This window comes from Amphiura filiformis, chromosome 1 (assembly GCF_039555335.1).
Source record: "Amphiura filiformis chromosome 1, Afil_fr2py, whole genome shotgun sequence".
NCBI classification, from domain to species: Eukaryota; Metazoa; Echinodermata; class Ophiuroidea; order Amphilepidida; family Amphiuridae; genus Amphiura; species Amphiura filiformis.
The window spans coordinates 15,581,079-15,601,693 of record NC_092628.1 but is presented as its reverse complement, the minus strand read 5'-3'; the positions used below and the strand labels follow the sequence as shown (position 1 = coordinate 15,601,693).

General features: G+C 34.8%; 1 protein-coding gene across 1 annotated transcript in view; it reads right to left on the bottom strand.

The window, feature by feature from the left end:
• Positions 1-2,186: 2,186 nt before the first annotated feature.
• LOC140158942 (thyrostimulin alpha-2 subunit-like) overlaps positions 2,187-20,615 on the bottom strand; it is a 215,333-nt gene continuing 196,904 nt past the window's right edge. Inside the window, exons 3-4 of the mRNA XM_072182268.1 lie at positions 19,630-19,808; positions 2,187-7,268 (exon numbers count right to left, since the gene is read on the bottom strand). Coding sequence (XP_072038369.1) covers positions 7,170-7,268; positions 19,630-19,808 — 278 coding nt within the window. The 3' untranslated portion in view covers positions 2,187-7,169. The remainder of the gene's footprint in view (positions 7,269-19,629; positions 19,809-20,615) is intronic.

The following is a 20,615-nucleotide window of genomic DNA, read 5'->3' as shown; positions in this document are numbered from 1 at the left end:
CAGATTGCACTCTAACATGTGCGAATGATCAGCATAATATGCATATTCTATAGAATTACGATACAAGTCTTTATCACTGTTCTTTGACATCTATGGTTCATTGCATAGGTACCGAGTGAACGTTGTATAGTGCAGGGTAATATAGTCAAAATTGTATTCCGCTATAGTTAATCCGATTAACTACGTCACTTCCACAGCAAATATGATTGCAGATATACACAGGTGTTGAGGGCAACCTGTTTGTAGAGCAGGGCGATATATTCAAAAATGGTAATCATCTATTGCTATGGTAGTTGATCCTGTTACATCATCACTTCTATAGCGAATAGATATTCGTCCACCTTTATGTGCTTCATCGTAGGAATATTGCATTAAATGTACTTATGAAAATGAAACCTGTTTTTAGAAAGCCACACTTATCTTGTCTATTATTATTTCATCAATTTATTTTCTATAAACAAGAAGAATGGTGAGGAATGTGATGTCGAAGCACCCATGCATCTTCCTGCATTCAATCAACGATGTCAAATAAAACATATTATTCTTTTGGTATTTGTTTAAATTGATTTATTGGTTACGTTAAATGCCCGAAGGAGCATGATATTACGTGATGATAACACCTTACGCAACCTAATAATTTGTTATAAAGAAACTTGACACATTTTGACACATCCGGGGCTTTGTCCGACCCTTTGAACCGCCCTGATTATATTTCTCTGTGCAAATTGGGCGGCGAAGGTTTGGTGCTTAAGGGTTGTTTGTTTGTTTGTTCCTGTACTCCTATGGTTATATACCACTAATAGGCCTGGGTAATGCATGGGAATATGACGATGAACTCTTTGCTTGTATGTCATCAGAAAAGGTTGCTTTAAAATCACTGAATTTTACCTGAAGTTATAATAGCAAAGAAGTACATGGTATATTTTCTCTCATTATATGACATTTTTGTTGAAATATTACCAAAAATTCATCCGTACGGCATCGATTTTTAGTTGAACTTTCAGTTTCGAGGGCGCACTGCCATTTTAAGGATTAGCGCATTCAAACAAGAAAAGTCTTTTGATCATTTTGCATCTAAATCATTCAGTTTCACGGATATTGGTGGCGTTTACCCTGTTTAACTGTGAAAATATGAGAAAATTCCGAATAAATTGGCCATTTTCCCGTTGAAAACTGTGGAATAGGTTATCAGTGGTATCGAACCCCATAGGTAACCAAAATGAAATTCGTCATTGTCCTTTACAGTGGACTATTTATTTGAAATCATTACGCTATTATGTTCATAGTGTGGGGCATGTTTACTTTGCAACAGGTCGCTATGCGACCCCTTAAGGTAATATATCCCGGTGAAGGGTGCGAGGCTTGAGTAATAAGGGAAATTATAGATTAAATATTAAACGGAATAAACTGCATATTAATATAATATCAAATGAATATGCTATTTGTTCCGTTATATACAGCCCGTCATCTATTAATCAATAGATGGCGCTACCGCTCTACACTAAATTGCTTTATTTAAGCATATTAACAAATTTTGATAATGCTGTGGGTAAAGATATTTGTTAGCTTATTTATTTTATTGTTATTCACGATTTCCTTAAAATATAAATCAGGAAGACGTTTGTGTCTTAATGAAAATCACGGTCGATTCTTTAATGAATGGTTTTCATTACGGGTATAGCCTATGCATCAAAAGAGTCTTGTTTGTTGGTTGGTTTGTTGGTTGGTTGTCTGTTTGTTTGTTTGTTTGTTTGCTTGCTTGTTTGTAGAGGTGTTTGTTTGGTCTTTTTCTTGCTCTTAGAGGTATCCTTAAAATATAAATGTTTGGTAATGAACAGCATTATCATTCACACATAGTATGCCTATATGTAGTATTATTTAACTGATGGAAATTCATCGATGGATAGTTTTCATTACGGGCTTATGCATCAAAATGCACAACACCGACTTAATGTCTCCCGCACATTACCGACCTGATAAATTGGGTGAGGAAATTAATAATAAATATTAAGGTGGTTATATCTTTATTCAAAACGCTAAGATGGGAATGAAAAAGGGAAGGAAAAAGAAACAAAGGCAACCAATAAACACAAACATACAAGTTATTTACTTTTATGAAAAATAATAATTTATTTGAAGAATCAATGAATGCAATCTTCACTAATAATAATTCTATTGTTATTCACCTGGACCGGTATTGTTTTTTTTTATCTAAGCCATATTTTAATCGACATAAAGCAAATAGCACATTTTACGTAAGTGACTATATTACAAATTTGAAATTGTACATCGATCAATAACGTTTTAGCCTTTGTAACTAAATTAGTAGAAGGCTTTCGTATCAATGGCTATTTAAAAATAATTTTACACGCTATTTTGTTTTTCAAAATATATATTTTGTACATTGCACCAATTCATAAAACATACGCACAATCAGATACTCATTACGTTTACGCCACACTTTATAATACTATTTATTATGTTTACTTCGTACATTCTTCCCATTTACAGTAGTTACAGGTTTATTATTATTTTTTTTACAAATTTGGTTGTTGCCTGGATTCATTGCCTCTCTACACCTTGTTGTATTAAGGGTAGCAGCATAGTAATTTTTACTCTTATTTGTTTTGGTTTCAACCATCCGTAGCAAGATGTTCTTAAAGAGGAAGCCCGCTATGAACAAAACCTGTCTGGTTATCAAAGTAATCATTATCTCTGAATTTGACAGGTGCTAATTGATGTTTTAATGTTATTGCATCAGCACCTGTCAAATTCGGAGATAAAGATTAATTTGATAACCAGGCAGGTTTGGTTCACCCCAGAAGTACAGCTCTAGCGTGGCTTCCTTCAGCAATACCATATATTTAATTGTAAAAGAGTTAATTCGATACATCTTTATTATAAGTTACATGCATTCCTTACATTTCTAATTTTTCACTTATGTCACACTTGCACATAATGGTAATAATTACAATCTGTACACCATTTAATACAAAGCTAGGCTACGCAAATTTACAATATAGCATCTTTATGAATTCAAATTGAAACCGTATCAGAAATATTAAATAAAGGCATGAGTTTATTTTTCTGTTACATTACCTTAACTTTTGTCCATGTGAAAACAATTGAGAGTGACCTCCAGAGCAAACCGTATTACAATATAATTATTTCTAATAATATTGGTCGTATCTTGTTTCGTTCGTCAGAAAGTACATTCAAGTTCATAGGTACATTGCAAACACAGCAGAGCAACACTTAATAAATACTTGAGCACTTTATAAAGACTTGTTTGTACAATGAAGGTATTTGGGGTGTTGATTTAAAAACACTAAAACACATAAAAATATGTTTATGCTTTTAACACTATTATATGTTAAAGATATAAACATCTTCATATTTTTTAGGTATTTTAGTGTTTATAAATTAACACCCATATACCTTGTTTGTGCAGTATAACTAGATAGGAACGTGAATTAAACTTAATGATGTGCCTTTTGAATATAGACTCTTGTTTCAAAATCAAAAGTATAAGTTTCAAAGTTACTCATAACTTTAGTATTCATATTAAGTTTTGAAGCATGATACGGTTACATTTTTCCCAGGACGTTATTACAAATTGAACCAAGTTAAAATATTGTATTTCTTGATTGGATCATTGCTGTACGCTATAGCTCAGAATTGTCCAATATAAGCACTGATAAATTTTAGATTACAAAAAGGAGAAAAAAGAGGAAAAAGGAACAAACATAAAAACATTCGCTCCTTTTATATCAATACGTGACGCCGACTCGTATATAACACACAATTTGTTCGTAGATTGCACACATATAAATGGGTATTCATTTCCTTAATAATTGCACAATCTAAACACTTAAAATGTTACTACTTGAACATGTTACTATTTTCATGACAGTGGCGTGCCTGAACTATTTGCCAGGATAGCAAAGAAAATCATTTGCCCAGTGAGCATTAGTTCGACCCAATTTTACTGGGATATTTCCGCCCCGTAGCACGACAAAAATGTCAGTTTCATACTTTCAAATATTTTTCACTATTTTATACCCAGATCAAGGTATTTAAACAGTACTAAGAACAAGGAATATTTCCTTTTTTTATATGAATTGTCCCCTCCTATTTTCATACACGCCACTTTTTCACGACACTATTGTCAATCAAATAAATTTAAACCTCATACGTCTTAACTAAACTAACAACTCACACAGTATTACTTTCAAAAGTTGCTTCCGGAAAGAACACCTTAAATTGTACCACAATCAGACATAGAAACCAAAAAGAAACGTCAAAGTCCTTGTGTTCTAATTCTCCTCTCACTTTATTCACCACGGAAATCTTATGATATATTATTATGAATATTATAATCAACAACACAAAATCATGGCTGGAAATAGTATGCGTTTCTTTTATTTCAGGTCCACGGAGTCCTTGGTTTCATATAGCTTGCTACCTGGGTTATTTTACCTACTTGAAAAGGTGTTAACGAACTCTCATCAGTAAATCTAACAAAGATAAGTATGAGTGTCACTGCTGCTTTGTGCAAAACGTTGAGCCATCTTTCAACAGCCATGACAATATTTAATATCTCCCTCTCTTAAGTTCTCTGAAAAGTATTTATTCCAATTAATCCATTGCTTCAATGCAACTTTGTGATGTAACATTCTTATGTAAGAAATACAAATAATTCAATTAATAATAATGTGTACTCTGATTGATACTGCATTTATAAGGTAATGCATTCGCTGTAGAAATAATGATGTAACAGGATCTATTATCTTAGCTTTTGGTGAAAACATTTGTGAATGTATTGCCCTGCACTAGACGTACGCTGTAACTATACATCGCACCATTGATTATGAAAGAATAGGTTCTATGGAAATTTCACATTATACAGAGTCCATGTACGTTTCACTTCCACCTGTACGATTAGTGTCTTTGAAAAGAGTGCTATTGTATTCAATATGTGATTGCACACATACACAGACATGACAAGCGATGAGTGCCGCCTACTTATAATGCAGGCATTATTGTTGTCACCTATCGCTATGGTAATTAATCCTGTTACATCACTACTTCTACGGCTAATTGACAAAGAGATATCTTTCATGCCCCTATTGAAGAGCTTCTTTCCAAACAATGTCCACAACCACATGTTTCTCATTTACTTGTGTGATACAATCACAATTACTTTGACAAGTTTGAAATTAGCAACAATGAGTTGTACCATCAACAAGCCATTATTTACCACAACAATGCTTCTTAACAATATGCAGACTATTGTTCTCATTTGGGAACCAAATGCCTCACACAGTATTGTTACAATGCATCCATCCACTGTTTTGTAATGGTGCATCCGCCTGAAACTTCTATACCTATAGCATCACAGCCCATTGCAATATCGTACAGGTAAATCAGAAACATGTGTTTGTGGACTTAACATGGTTTGGAAACAAGCTCTTCATTTGTGAAAGATAATATGAACGTCGTTATAAAGAAGATATTTATAAGTTTGCATGCAACATATTGAATTGGTATGTTGGTTATATTGCTGTACCGCCCCTTAAAATTCAATAAATAATGATATTCATGTAAAACAACGAGACAATAAGCTTCCTCGAGTTGTTTTACAAGTCATCATACATTTAAATATTCCTGTAAGAATATAGACTGATTGTGATCATTGTGTGATGACCTGACCTGTAAAAAGTGTATTTAATCTGCACAATCTATTTATTTTTCATTTTGCTTTTAATTAGTTCTTGATAATTATCAATATTATGCGTGAGTTCATGTCTGTTGAATTGCGTGGTGAATTGCTTCACTCCAAACGCCTACCCCTGGACGCCTACGCTTTAGTTTCGATCTACGATAAAACTGCATTGCTCACATAGCCCTACTTTTCTTAACCCAAGTGCAATTGGGAGAAGTTTAAGTTTGATAGAAGTTGTTGTAGTGGGGTGATTTTTACAGAACTCAGTGGGCCCCAGAGACGGCAGAATACACACATATAACAAGTCTCCCGGTGAGTTTTGAGGTGCACATTATGCGGTATAGCAAGTGCCTTAAACACTAGCCTACCATATTCCTATTGCTGCCGCCCCAGAGGTACACTACTGCATAGCTACTTCATAGGTACTCTAGAGTCAACATATCAGAATCACACGTACAGTACAGACACTGGTACTGCACTGGTACTCTAGAGTAGCAACAAAGTAGCTGGCCAGCAGCGTTCCTCTGTGGTCAGCAGCAATAGGAATCTGATAGTGAAGTTAAGACTGTGAAGTGAGACTGTCAACATTAAAGAATGTACAAAGTAGTCACTTCGTATGAACTACAAGAATCCACAAAGTGGTCACTTCGTAGGAGCAAAAATACACAATGTGATCTGTAAGTAACTCGTTGTTCACTTCAGGGACAGATACAAAACCCTATTAAGTGACCTCAAATTCCGAAGTGAAAAGCACACTTTGGTTAAGACAATAGTAACGTAATGAACATAGACTAAAGAGATACTGATCATTTACCAACAGGCAAAGACCCCATTCTTTGTATGTCTAGAATTCTCGCATATTCACGAAGATGAATTGTTCGATCGTGCGTGTTTAACAAATTACGCCAGCGTTGCGTACATTCGTGCTACGCGACAGAGCGTTGTGTGAGTGACCGTAAAATACGCGGTATGTGCGTAGCAATTTCGTATGTCGCCCGCCTGGGAACGATTGGCCCTCATTAACAAATGATCCTTGGACTTTGCCAGTTGATGAATGGTCTGTATTACTAGTGTATGATAATGAAATACCCGACATGCAAAGTCAGACATGATACTTCTCCACATTAACGAAATTACAATTCAAGTTTACATCGGCTAGAAAGCTAGAATGATAGAAGAGATACTAATGGCAGCCATTTTGATACCTGAAGCGGAAATAGTGAAATTATCATTCTTTTTCTCAAATTCTGTTTCTCGCACTGGAATCCTCGCTTTAAAGTACCTTACATATATCCGCAGATTAGCAAGTTGAAAAAGTAAACATAGCAGCTTTCTCATTTGTCTGATATTATATACATTTCAGTTACATTCATTTGATGCTATATTTATATATGTACACTGAGGAGATTGAAATTCATCCGTAAACAAATATGGTTTGCAATCATTAAGCTGACTGGTCACATATGGCGCATTCGCACTCCGCTGCTGATTTAAAAGTGTCTCTGTATTGATGGTTGTTTTCACATTGTAGGGTTACGTGGACCTAGGGAGAACATAAATAGATGAAGAGATAACAAAGAATCAGTTAAACATCAGTGCTTTCAATATCATGCAGAATATTATATACACGAATAGGACCTACGCATATGGTCGAATCCAACGAAAAGTGTACACGGCATGTTCAGGGCCATAACTTAAAAGTATTAATCAATTGGCATTTGTTTTTATATTGTGTTTATTCGCCTTTGATCATACGCTTCGCGCCATATATAATAAGACCCCTTCTGTGAAAAACTTAGACACAGAGACCCCAAAACATGCTATTTTTACCCATTTTTTCAAAATATTTCTTCAAGTATTTTTAAAAACATCTAAATCAGTTATGAAAAGAAGTCATTGGAATTGAATCTAAATTGATTTCCTGAAAGGTGTGTATTCAAAGATTGCCTGTTCAATTTTTCACATATTTGTACATAATTATGAATTTTTTGTGATAATTTTTTGAGTGGTATTTTTTACATTACCTACGAATACCATTTTTCATAGCACTAGATATATCTTTAAAAATGGAAATCACTAATAAATGCGCAATTGATACAAGCTTTGATATGTCCAATACTGAAATGCATTGCATTCGGACATCTTTATTATTGTGTTTAGCTGCCAGAAATTCTAAATGGCACAAAGGTAGGTTTGGTAAAAATATGCATTACCTCCGAATACATGTTAAAAGCTGTGTCATTTCCACAAACTGAGATAATAGTAAACAATAGTTAAGCAATAGGTGCAGGGTAATACACTCTTTATTTCTACCAAGTTTCAATAGCCTGCGTATAAATATTTCTGAGATGTCAACAATAAAAGCAAGTATTCGTAGGTAAATTTCGGTAACCGAATGTTACCTACGAATACAATTTGACATCATGACAGTATTGTGAAACACCGCCATTCATGCCAATGCCCATATTGGTACATAACGAAGGCCTGTATGTTTGCTATCAAATCATATGTCAATGAAAGTTGCAAATTCACATACATCCCCACCATGCAAAACTGAATACGGCTTACTTGTTGAAAAATATGTACTGAAATAGACGACAGTCTGCTCATTTGAAAGAAAAATCAGATTCGAAGAAGATTAGAAGGGGATAAATACTTGGATTTGTCAGCTGTCATGTGTGTTTCATTTTAAACGTTTACCGACCTTCTGGTTTGAGTAATTCGTGTCCAAATTGGGTTATTCGAAGGTAACTTTTGACGTTTTCGTTAAGTTTACCTACGAATACCATGGACAAAAACGACTTTTCTCATTGTCTCATGATCTAGACAACACAGTGGTGGACCCTAGTATAAAGCTAATTATAGTTGCCCTCAAATGAAAGGCCACAAGACGTAACTGACTCCAAGATGGACTTCACAAGTCTGCAATAACGGTTTTAAGCGATTTGTGTGCAATTGAGCAAATTAAAGTCACTTTAGCGCCTTTGTTTCTTACTTCAATCCTCTTTCAACCACTGTGAACCGACATTAAATATACATGATAGGGTCTCAGGTATCAATAAACGCACATAACGAAAATAATACATTCAAAGTGCTTTATAAAATGAAGATTTGATTGCGATATCCACCAAAAGTCTAATTCTTACCTACAAATACTGAAATGTTACTTACGAATACAGCATAATACATGACATATGTAATGAAGTGTCCCTACCAATGGAAATTAATTGTCAAAAACTTTAAGCGGTACCTCAGGACACTATTATTACCCATATACGGATTCATTCAACAATTATTTATTATGTATAATTGCTGATTAACTACTTGTATATCAAAATGAAGTGGTCAAAATCTTGCTAAAAGCATCAAAAAAATTTTGATCTAAGGTAATAGCATTTATTCATTTGGACGTACCATCTGAAAGAGATCTAAAACTACCATTTTATTAATTCATTACCATCATAGCAAAATTTAAACCTCTAAACTCAATATAGATATTGTTAAATCGCTCATGTTACCTACGAATACCCGGGTTTCTTCACCTTTTCATTGCATAAAGCGTTAGGTGTATGCGTATAATTCCTCATATTCTTGAAAACACATATCCTACTCGTTCTTATACAATGTGTACATTGATTCACACTCATTTGATAAATAAAATACAGAAACTGACCTAAACTTCATTTTCAAAAATAAACTAGCATAAATTGACTAAGATCATAATGATCGCGTAATAAAAATAAAAACAAATATTTTCTGGTTGAACTAGCATTTTCCTGACACCCTGTGGTCTACATGACACGAAAAAAGCGTTAATGGGAATATTCCATTGTTTTAGGTTGATTGGTATTGCGATAGTGAAAGCATCCCAGTGGTATTCGTAGGTAACATTGGGTTTTGATATCACATTTACTATCACACGTCCTGGATTTATTTTTCAAGATTAGTAATGGCACTTTTGGTTCCTATAAGGCCAATATATCATCATTCAATGGGCAAAAGGAAAAAATTGTGGAGACATGTTTATTTCGGACTTTTATTTTTGGCCCGTGGACACTTTTGGTTGGATTCGACCATATAGACGAGTTTACATCCCTAAATCGCACATACGTCGGATATACAAATAAATCAAGCTTTCGCAGAAGAGGCTCAGGATAGAACATAAGCACTAACATAAACAATGTCATACAAAAAATATAAACTACATTTTAAATCTTTAGATTCATTAGAAATTAAACATTACTGGAAATAGAATAGGAATAGCTTAAAAACGAAGACATGATTTGGAGAATATTCTATGTCGAATTCTCTGAGTCTGTAAGGCCAATATAGGTGTTCCCATATTAAAGTTATCATCCTGTATCATTTATTGATTTTTGTTTTTTGACCCGATTGGATTCACCATTGCCTACTTTTGGGTAGGTTTTTTCGATCGATTCGTACCGATTAAGTAAATAGCACCATAAGTAGGATATGGTACTCAAATACCAACTATAAAAGCACATAAAAAATATTTTCATCAGAAATGCTGCTTGTTTCATTCAAAATTCTGAGACAAGTCAGGCTATAGGTTTTACCAGGAAACTATTTCAGTGTGTACTTGACTTTCGTCGATGGTATAGACACATCACTCGCCGTTATCCTTTTATTTGTTTTACCGTTTAAAATACATTTGAATGGCTTGTCTTTTTCTTGAGTGTCTTTTCAGAAAGTCATTAACCTCTCGTAACAGAACCATTATGATAAAAACTTATGAATGGAGCGCACGTCTATTTATAGCTGATACGATTCTTGAAATTTTCAAGTACTTCTTACACCAACAATTTACAAAAGAATTTTTTGATCATAGGCTAAACACGAAGTATATTCATATGCCTTAACCATTTAAAATTCCTAAATCATAACATACAGTACTTATATTTTGGCTATAATAACCAACAAATAAGTAATGTGGATTATAAAAAATTGCTATGTATGTACATTCCCACTGTACAATTTGTTATAATAGTTCAACTGTTATGCTAAATCAGTATGCACTGTATGATCTAAACATGGGAGTTTCCACAAATGAAGTACATGGTCCGAAATTTATTTTAAGACGTGGAGACTTTTTGGAAATGTCATACATGGGTAAAAAGTTACTCCAATTTTGTTGAAAGGTACATCAAATTATATATCTGGTCAACAGGATTACAAACATGTATATTAGACTGGTTCTAGGCAAGACGAAAAATCCGTTCAACTTGCCGGTTGGAACGCGATTTTTCCAAAATACAACCAGTCTACAATGTATATAGTTTGTGCTATCTGCCACTCACGCATCGTTGCACAGTTATTGTACAAAACCCTTATTTTTGTGTCAAAATGGAACATTTGTGGTTGTACAAGGGTAACAATTTCCACCTTTTAATTCCAGATATAATTTTGGAAAATTAGTACCCATTAGTTGCACCATGTACTTTGTGTGGAAATGATCATGCTTTCATCACAAGTGCACAATTGTACGGAAATTAGGAGCTTAGCAGCTGAACTACAGCCTGTCTCAAAAAAATTGTGCAAGTGAGGAGCGCCCTCTTAAGCAATTAGAAAATACCGTTGTGACATGATGCTTACATCAACATCAAGGGCGCAGTCTTAGCTCTCAAATGCCGTTTGTTCTGTTCAATTTGCTTCTTTCAATCTCGATATGTTTATTTAACAGCGAAAGGGCAAAATCCCAATTGTGCCACTTTTACTATAGGGAAGAGAGCTATACATCAATGATAGCTGAAGTTGATACTGAATTCGGGGCTCGTGCATTAGACGCATCATTCGCATCAACATCAGCGCGCGTGCATGTTTTTGTCTAATTTCTCTCCTAACAAGTAATACAAACCTGTAAGGTCCGTATGCACAAAAGAGTTAGACCGGGTCTAAAGGTAGACCTGGTCTAAGTGGAATTTAGTACCATGAGAAAGGACATTTTCCTTTACATTTGCTTAAGTTATTTTGTATTATTTTTGAACGTTGCATTAAAATCTTTAGATTGTGCTAGCTACTCTAGGAAGGAAATAAGAGTAAAGGACTATTCCTGATGGAACTTAATTCCAGTTAGACCAGGTCTAACTATAGACCCTGTCTCACTCTTTTGTACATACGGACCTTAAGTGTCTTTTAACACGTCTTGAGTGACTAAGAGAACAGTATTTACCACGATAAAATCATTGATGTGCCCATGTATTTAAATTTACAGCCGAATGTCAAATATTTATTCTTTTATTCTGTAGAAAAAGAGAATCATTATTCCTGCGCCATGAAATAGTAAAAGCAGTAAAAAAAATTGTATTGTGTAATTGATGCATTCTTTTGACTTCACGAAGGAACCCTTGATAAACTTGATGCTATCACTGATTTTCATGTAAAGCCCTCTTCCCTATAAAAGTGACACAAATGTGATTTTACCCTTTCGTCGTTAACTAAGCATATCTCCCAGATTAAAACAAGCAAATTGAACAGAATAAACGGCATTTGAGAGCTAACACTACGCCCTTGACGTTAATGTAAGCATCATGTCACAACGGTATTTTCTAATTGCCAAAGAGGGCGCTTTTTACTTGCACAATTGTTTTTGAGACAGGCTGTATAATACTCAGTTATTTGTGAATTTTGAATTTTAGATGTCAATTTGTTTTAATTGTATAGCTAGATACCATGTAGCTTGATAATGATTTAATGGAAAATATGATGTCTTTGTCTGGTGTGCATAATAATGAAATGATAAGTGGTCTTTGAATTTGATGAAAAGGAGAAAAGATATAGCAGTCATACTAAAATAATAGGGAAGCGTTCAAGGAACTAAATAGCAAAGGAAAGCGTAGGCAGGCAATAGAAAATATTCCAACACAAATGCTTTCAAATAATCGGATGGAACATTCAGTAACAACAAATTAAATCTGTATGTTTTCGTTTTTGTGTGAGTTCGATATAGTTAAATGCTCAAAGGAAACGCCCCAGAAAATTGTGATAAGTATTAATACATGTATTGTGTTTCTTTTATTGACACTGATTGCAACAGATGAGGCATATCCATATGATGCGTTTGGTTAAGAAATTAACTGGGTTTCAGTGTATTATTGATCTCAGTGTAAAACAAACGGCCTGATTAAAGCAAAATCTGAGCATTCACGACGAACCCAATGTAAAGTCGACAGGGCTTATTCAGAGGTATGGTGGACCAATAAAGCTTTAAAAATCAATATAAAACAAAGAATTTCAGTTTTAGATCTTCAAAATGTTTTGCAATGTCAACCAACATGCGGAAAAAGGAGCAAATTTGGGTTTTCAACAAAAATATCCGCAATCAAGAGTTGCGCCAATCTTGATATCCGCAATCAAGAGGCAATTTTGAAATTTGATCCCATGTAACCTTTTACCTAGTGCTGGGGTCCCAGTGTAGAGGATTAGTTTAGTTGGCCACCCAGAAGTTATTGCCCATGACCCATAAAAAACACTTATATACGCCAATTTTTTATAACTCAACATGTCACTGGCTATCAAAATATGGGATTTGGCTCCCAAAGTAAACGCCCAGTTAGCTCTATTTACCAGTGCTTGCAATTTCACATCGTACATCACCTAGAAAGATAAATCAATAAAATGGATCCACATTGATAGGGCTAGCTTGCTAGCTTAGGAAGCCTGACCACTAGCCAAGCTTCGAGAAATCGGACCTAAAAGTCTTAGTTCGCCCCGCTTATTTTTTGATTAAAAAACCTATGGGCTTCCGCTGTTTATGATTGCAGCGGTGCATCGGTTTTTGATTTCGATCTGAATAATGTCGTCTGGAATAAACTTTCACCATGTGAATACATCTTAGTATTTACAATGTAAACTGTTCCTACTTATGTGATTGAAAGATCTAGTTTCATGTTGTGTTAGTATATCCAATTCTAATTCTTTGAACCAACAAATATCAATAGTTATTGATGTATGAATCGTTCGTTATTCCTATGCGCCAATGTGTAACACTTCTGTCAGTTTGGTGTCATGTAATATACAAAAACCTGTAAGTAAATCCTATCTTTAATCTGACAGGACAAGACCCTATTATATTCAAACATAAATAATTCACAATTTCTTAAAAGTTCTATCTTTGAAGACTTGTGGTTGTCATTTCTGAAATGTATAATGCATGCAGGTGACTGCAAATTGCATCCTATTTAAGACGATTTATTGTTTTCTTAATGAACACCCTATCATTTTCGACCTATATTTATATCATGACCCATATTCAGGTGACTGCGTCAAATCTGTTTCCATTTTTTGGGTCGTCATTGAATGATGCAAATAGGCTACTGCAGCAATAAGGCATGATTGGGATGTGAGCAGGCCCGTAGCCAAGATTTTTTGCAGGATGGGAAGTATCACCAAATCGCTAGCATGCAAAAAAAATACTTCCTATGGTGATTCGGGTGAAAATTTTAACAGTTGAACATGAAAAAGTGGTGCCTTTGTTAAGTTGCTTTCTAATGTGTACCTTCTTGGACATTTTAGCCCGTAAAGTGAACTGTTGGGTAAGTAACGATCCGAATATGAATGTAATATTTATTTTGAACATTTAACACCTGTGTTGTAGAAACTCAGTATTAAATTACGCAATATTGTTCGCGTCTGTCAGGCAGATTTAATTATCATAGCATTGGCACATTAAACTCTTACCTATATTATGGCCTTGAGCGCTTAACTCCGCAGTCTGTACATCTGTGATTGGAATTACTATTAATTTAGCCTGAGTTTGTTTACTTATTAGTTTAATTCTCATCGATATCGTGTAAATTTCAAGGCTAAAAGATGTGATTTCAAATTAAATAAAACAAGTCGACTAGAAACTGATGTTTTATTGGCAGACAATATCGACCAAGACTTTCGGTCTTTGACTTAATGGATAATGACCTTGGCATCCGGCAGCAAGAATTATTTACCTTGATTCTGTTTTTCTTTCATTAAAAGGTTTTTATAACAGTATAAGGGCGGAGCTATGTCATGCCGGTGAAAACAATATGCGCAGATCAATTTTAAAGGCCACTGCACATTGCGCCTACTGCGCATCGCGTGCGTGACGCCTACGTTGAGTGCATGCATGGAATGTTTTTATTTTGACTCACTTGTTTGATAGGGAATTTAGCTCAATCTGTTGCTAAGCACCCGGATGTCCGCGCCCACCTATACTAATATTCTTTAGTTGTGAGGTTTTGTGACATATGCAGTTAGCTTAATTGTTCATGATTTTGACATTTCTTATGGAGCAATGTCAGCCTGTATTTCATATTAAGGAATACGTTCAACGATATGTGATAACTGGGTGCTTGGAGCTTTTTAGTTCATGATGATATATCAGAGAAGCTCGCTATATGAAACATTCAAGAGCCGGAGTTATTGCATTGCAGAAATTGGCGGCAATGTTCATTGGATCAAAGGTATCTCTGTCCCAATTGCGATACAATAGGAATACACATAATGGGTTTAACGAGTGACTATTCCTCTGATAGCTTCATGTTCTTCAGCTTATCGTTGGAAAAGCAATCGGGAAAATCTAACCTTTTCCGGAAATACTGTGCATCGATTTTGCTCTTTTTCGCAATCAATGAATTTATTCCAACTTCATTAACACATCAGCTCGCTTTATGTTTGACCCTGAGGCACAAACGTCAAGTAAATCAAATAAGTAAATGTAGACGAGATTTAATCAATTATAACAAGATGCTTTAATCACTATTCCAAGATTACGACTCAAATGAGACGGATTATACAATTACAGAGTGTCCCTGACAAAAACCGTAGAAACTTAAATTTTTGGGTATGTTAATGCCAACCAGAACTAAATAAAAAAGCATGGCATTGTTAAGGTATAAAATACCTATTTTTGAATTTTGATCGCTCTGTTCTTGAATTATAAAAATTTGAAATCAAACCTTAGTTTTAATCAATTCCATGAGTAACACATGTGAGGTGATCAAGCAAAATCAGTCAGAAGTCGGAAATGTTGATTTTGAGATATAGCCAAACAAAGGAAGTATTTCCTTTTGTTTCCTATTGTTTTGGAAACTCATCTTGTTTGGTTGTCCAAATTCAATGGGGTTTTCTGCAAAATGTAACTTTGCAAATGCTGTTTACAATCATATAAGAATTGAAAATTAAATATATCTGACTTCAAACTGATTTGGCTTGATCACACCAAATATTAAGAATGATAATAGACGCCTCATTCTTAGTGCTTGGTACTTCAAATACCGATCATTGATTGATATTTCAATGGAACGGATTGAAGATGAGGTATTTCCGTAAAATTCTTATCAAGAACAAAACAATCAATTTTCAAAATTCAAAAAGCATATGAAAGCTGCGTTACTGTGCACATGTATTCAGTTGTCTTTGATTCGGACAGTAACGTACCTCAAAAGTTAAAGTTTCTAACAGCGCAATTCTTTCAAGAACACCCTGTATATGACAGATGCCAAAATATGCATGAAGAACACCCTGTATGTGAAGGATGCCAAACTACTCGTATGCATGATGGCTGTAAAGAATCTGAAACTTGGACTTCATTGATATGATGCTTGCTTTAAATAATATAGGTAGAACTTGCAGTTAGAACTTATGTTGTTTTTATTGTCGTTGCTTATGTTGCTGTGGTTGGTGTTGTGAGCAATAAGGCAAACATTATTGGCTTTGAAAAGTTATTATTTTACTTCCCTACTGATAATAAGATAAATAGTTTGTTTTATTAAATTGCGTTCTAGGATATTTGAAGTTTTTCACGTGCTATATCAAAATAAAGATAGCCAAATACCCTTAAGCAGTGCACTTCGGTTATATTTATAAATGCGCTTTTATAAATACGCACCTCCGCGCTCTCGAAGTGACCTTGTACATAGCGGGTGGTCTTCCTATAAATTTGAATGCAAAGTCGGAACAACGCGAGACTATTGTGCAGCAAAATTATCTGTTTTGTTCAACTTTGTGATTATATTGTAAACGTTTCCGTCGTTGAATATTTTTCCGTCAAATGCTTTCAAAATGTTGTTTATGATAACATAATACAAATTCTGAATTGCAAAATGTGTAATAATTTTGCAATTCAATTAATACTTAAATTTGATGATATTTATCTACAGAGTTCATATGCTTTTCTGTATAGTGGTCAACGCATGAGGATTTCGTCACGCTTGCTGGTCTTGGTATGCCGTGCCCATGAGTCACGTGGGTGTTTATAAAAGCGCATTTATAAATATAACCGAAGTACACTGTTACGATGTTCTTTTTAAGAAAATCTAAAAAGAGTTCTAATATTTTACTATTGCTATTTTGGATGATCAGGTTATATAATATTTTGACGGAATGTGCGGTAAGGAGCATCTAAAAAGTCGAAATATACACATTCAGTTGTTGCTTTTCTTAGTCGCTTGAAGTCATTAATACAAGATCGTTCAATTTCCGGCTCTAGCATGCTAACCTGTCGTATTTTGTTGCGTACAGTTCCCACATCGTTCAATCCAAAGGATCATTCTCCTCATTTTGCAAAGCCTTCAAGGTGCTTTTACTATCCTTTGATCATGGTGATCAGGTGATGGGTATTAAACATAGAGCACCTTTGTCACAGTTTCCTGTTTTTCTAACATTATCTTCCTTGGGTAAAACCTTCACGCGCGCTTTTTTTGGCTACAGTTTCTATTCAAAGGGGAAAATACTGATGAAGCTTGCTATTGGTATTTGTTAAAAATATCCCAAGGTTTCTGACACTTCTGTTGAATGTAAGGTAAAGTTATGCCCGAAATTTTAAGTGAATGAGTATCAAGTGGGAGATTGTTTGTTTTCTCACTTTAATTAAAAGTCTTAAACGCACACCTTCACACTTTATGTTGGTCGCTGTGCGCGATTGAATTTTGACCAATAAATTCTTTCCCAATGAATACTAAAACTTTAAAATAACCTAATTTTAGTAAATTTAGGCGACTTCAGGTTGTAAGAGATTGTGTTGCAGAATTAAGTTGCAGTAATATTTTTGACGGAATGTGCGACAAGCAGCACCTGAAATGTCGAAATGTATATCAATTTCAGTTTTTGCTTTCTTAGTCACTTGAAGTCCTAAATAAAAGATCGTTCAATTTCCGGCTCTAGGATGCTAACCTGTCGTATTTTGTTGCGTGCAGTTCCCACATCGTTCAATCCAAAGGATCATTCTCCTCATTTTGCACAGCCTTCAAGGCGCTTTTTACTACCCTTTGATCGTGGTGATCAGGTGATGAGTATTAAACATAGAGCACCTTTGTCACAGTTTCCTGTTTATCTAACATTATCTTCCTTGGGCAAAACCTTCACGTGCGCTTTTTTTGGCTACAGTTTCTACTCAAAGGGGAAAATACTGATAAAGCTTGCTATTGGTATTTGTTAAAAATAGCATTATATACACATCCTGATCCCAAGGTTTCTGACACTTCTGTTGAATGTAATGTGAAAGTTATACCCGAAATTTTAAGTGAATGTCTATCAAGTGACAGATTGTTTGTTTTCTCACTATAATTAAGGTCTAAAAGCACACCTTCACACTTTATACTGATGTTGGTCGCTGTGAGCGATTGAATTTTGAACAATAAAATGTATTGCTCTTTTGTTTGTCTTGAATCAGAGATGAAAGGTTCCAATAAACAAAAGGTTGTAAGATTGAAAGTTCCTTGATCTCAAGGTCAATGTCAGAATGTGCTTAAGGCAATACAAAGTATAGAACTTACTAGTATGATCAGACCTAATTTCAACTTTGTGTTGACGTCATTTCGGGGAATCTCCCCCAGAGGTTCTCCTCCAATTATATCGGACCATGGTCTTGCCCATCCTCGATTATTGCTCCCCTGTCTGGATGCCCCACACTAAGCGTCTCAAAAATGCTCTTGAACGCGTTCAAAGGACAGCCACCAGAGCTATTCTCCATCAGAAGCGTCGCGAGGAGGAGTACAATGTTCGTTTGGAGCGTCTTGACCTCAGTTATTTGTCCCAAAGACGTGAATACATGTCCATTTCACTTGTTTCCAAATGCCTCCTCAATGTTGACTGCTGCAATGCTATGCCTGCTTTAAATAAAATCCGTCCAAATAGTAGGCATCCGATCACCTTATTTTTCACCATCTCAAAGCCAAAACTGATGCTTTTCTTTATCATTCCATCCAACGCTTCCCTAAAAATGGTCTGACCTCCCCGTCACATCACTGATATTTATTTGTGCAATAGCTTTAACTGCTTCAAATCCCACTTGAGAGACTACTTTCAGTCCATTCAAGAAATTGAATCCTTGGTGCCATCTATGTTTTGTTGTGGTGATAGGGTGGGAGGGGGCATTATCTCATTATGTTGTGGTGTGTTTTATCCTGCTTGGCTAAGTGCAATATATTGTGTCTCTTGTATCTTGGGGCTTCATGCTTTTAACAGAGTGCTGTTTTTAAAAAATGTTTGTACTTTTAATGTGTTAATAATCTTTGTAATTTTTATGTGTATTTATAGTGCAATACTTTGTTTATTTTCATGACCAGCTTGCAAGGGTGGGGTCCACTCATCTTTTAGATGTCAGTGCTTTATTTGCCACTTTTGTTGGGCCCTGGCAGCCCTTACTTGCTGGTCTAATTTTGCTGTATATTTTTCTTGAAATGCCTAATGAATAATAAATAAAGTATGATCAGACCTAATTTCAACTTTGTGTTGACGTCATTTCGAACTGATATAATTTTAACAGCAAACGGTACCCAGGTCCAAACAAGAGCGTATATGCTTTCAACTTCTTCTAATTCATTTAATATAACTCCAAATTAACCAAGGGGCATTCTCAGGTCAAGCAGGTCAGCGCTACCTTAAACATAGTGAACTTATATTATACTTACATCATGTGTTGATTTGATGGTGCAGCATGATCCATGTGATGTGACAAGTTTATATCCTTGGCTTCTGACCAGTGTATCCGTGTCTGATGGAAATGAATAAGTCATACAAAAACCTCGACAAGCATTCATTGCTACCGACGCTGAATGACATCCGGGGATTCTCACTTCTTTTTTGTATCCTAGAAGAAAAGTATGAAAAGAGTACAATTTAATGGATTTTTCAGAAAATTTTAAAATTTATCAAAAAGTATCGTTAATAATTGTTTCTCTATTTGCTCCAGTCCCTTGTATATACCGTTGTGATTTACGCATAATGCCGAAATAAGATTACAAAAAACCATCCCAATCTAACATGTGAAGTACCTTACACGATTCCCCGAACGCCAAAAGCAACTAAAGTAAAAACGAGTTTTCATTGTAAAATGTCGACAGAATAATACAATACAAACTGTTTATAGTTGTATTTTATTAGGCAATATGCCGTAATTACAACGCTATATCTCGAGAGATACATTCGGCTACGTAAATATATCGGTATATATGTGGCAATTGAGATTTCTTGAAAGTGTCGGTAAGTCTGCCGAATGCCAAGGATGGTCTTAACCCTGGAATTATGGAACCTCATAACTGCTAAATTGTTTGTCTAAAGTATATAAAAGTATACATACTGTACTGTATTTAGAATGGCAAAGACTTGGTAAATCCATCTGTGAGGTCACATTTAGGCAAAAATCCTCAGTTTTGGAGAAAATCTCCAAAAATATTTTATTGGCCCTAAAATTTTTCTTACAACGTACCGGTAACAGGCTAATTCTTGAGTAAAAAAATTGTTTTGCTTTTTTTATTAATTTTCAAAAACTGGAAATTTTTAAAGATATTTTTTCAAAATCTAGCATTTTACAACCATTTTTGGTGAAAATTTCTCAAAATTGGTCAAAATTAATAAACAACAATTTACTCATTAATATTTAGTTACGTTGCCCGAA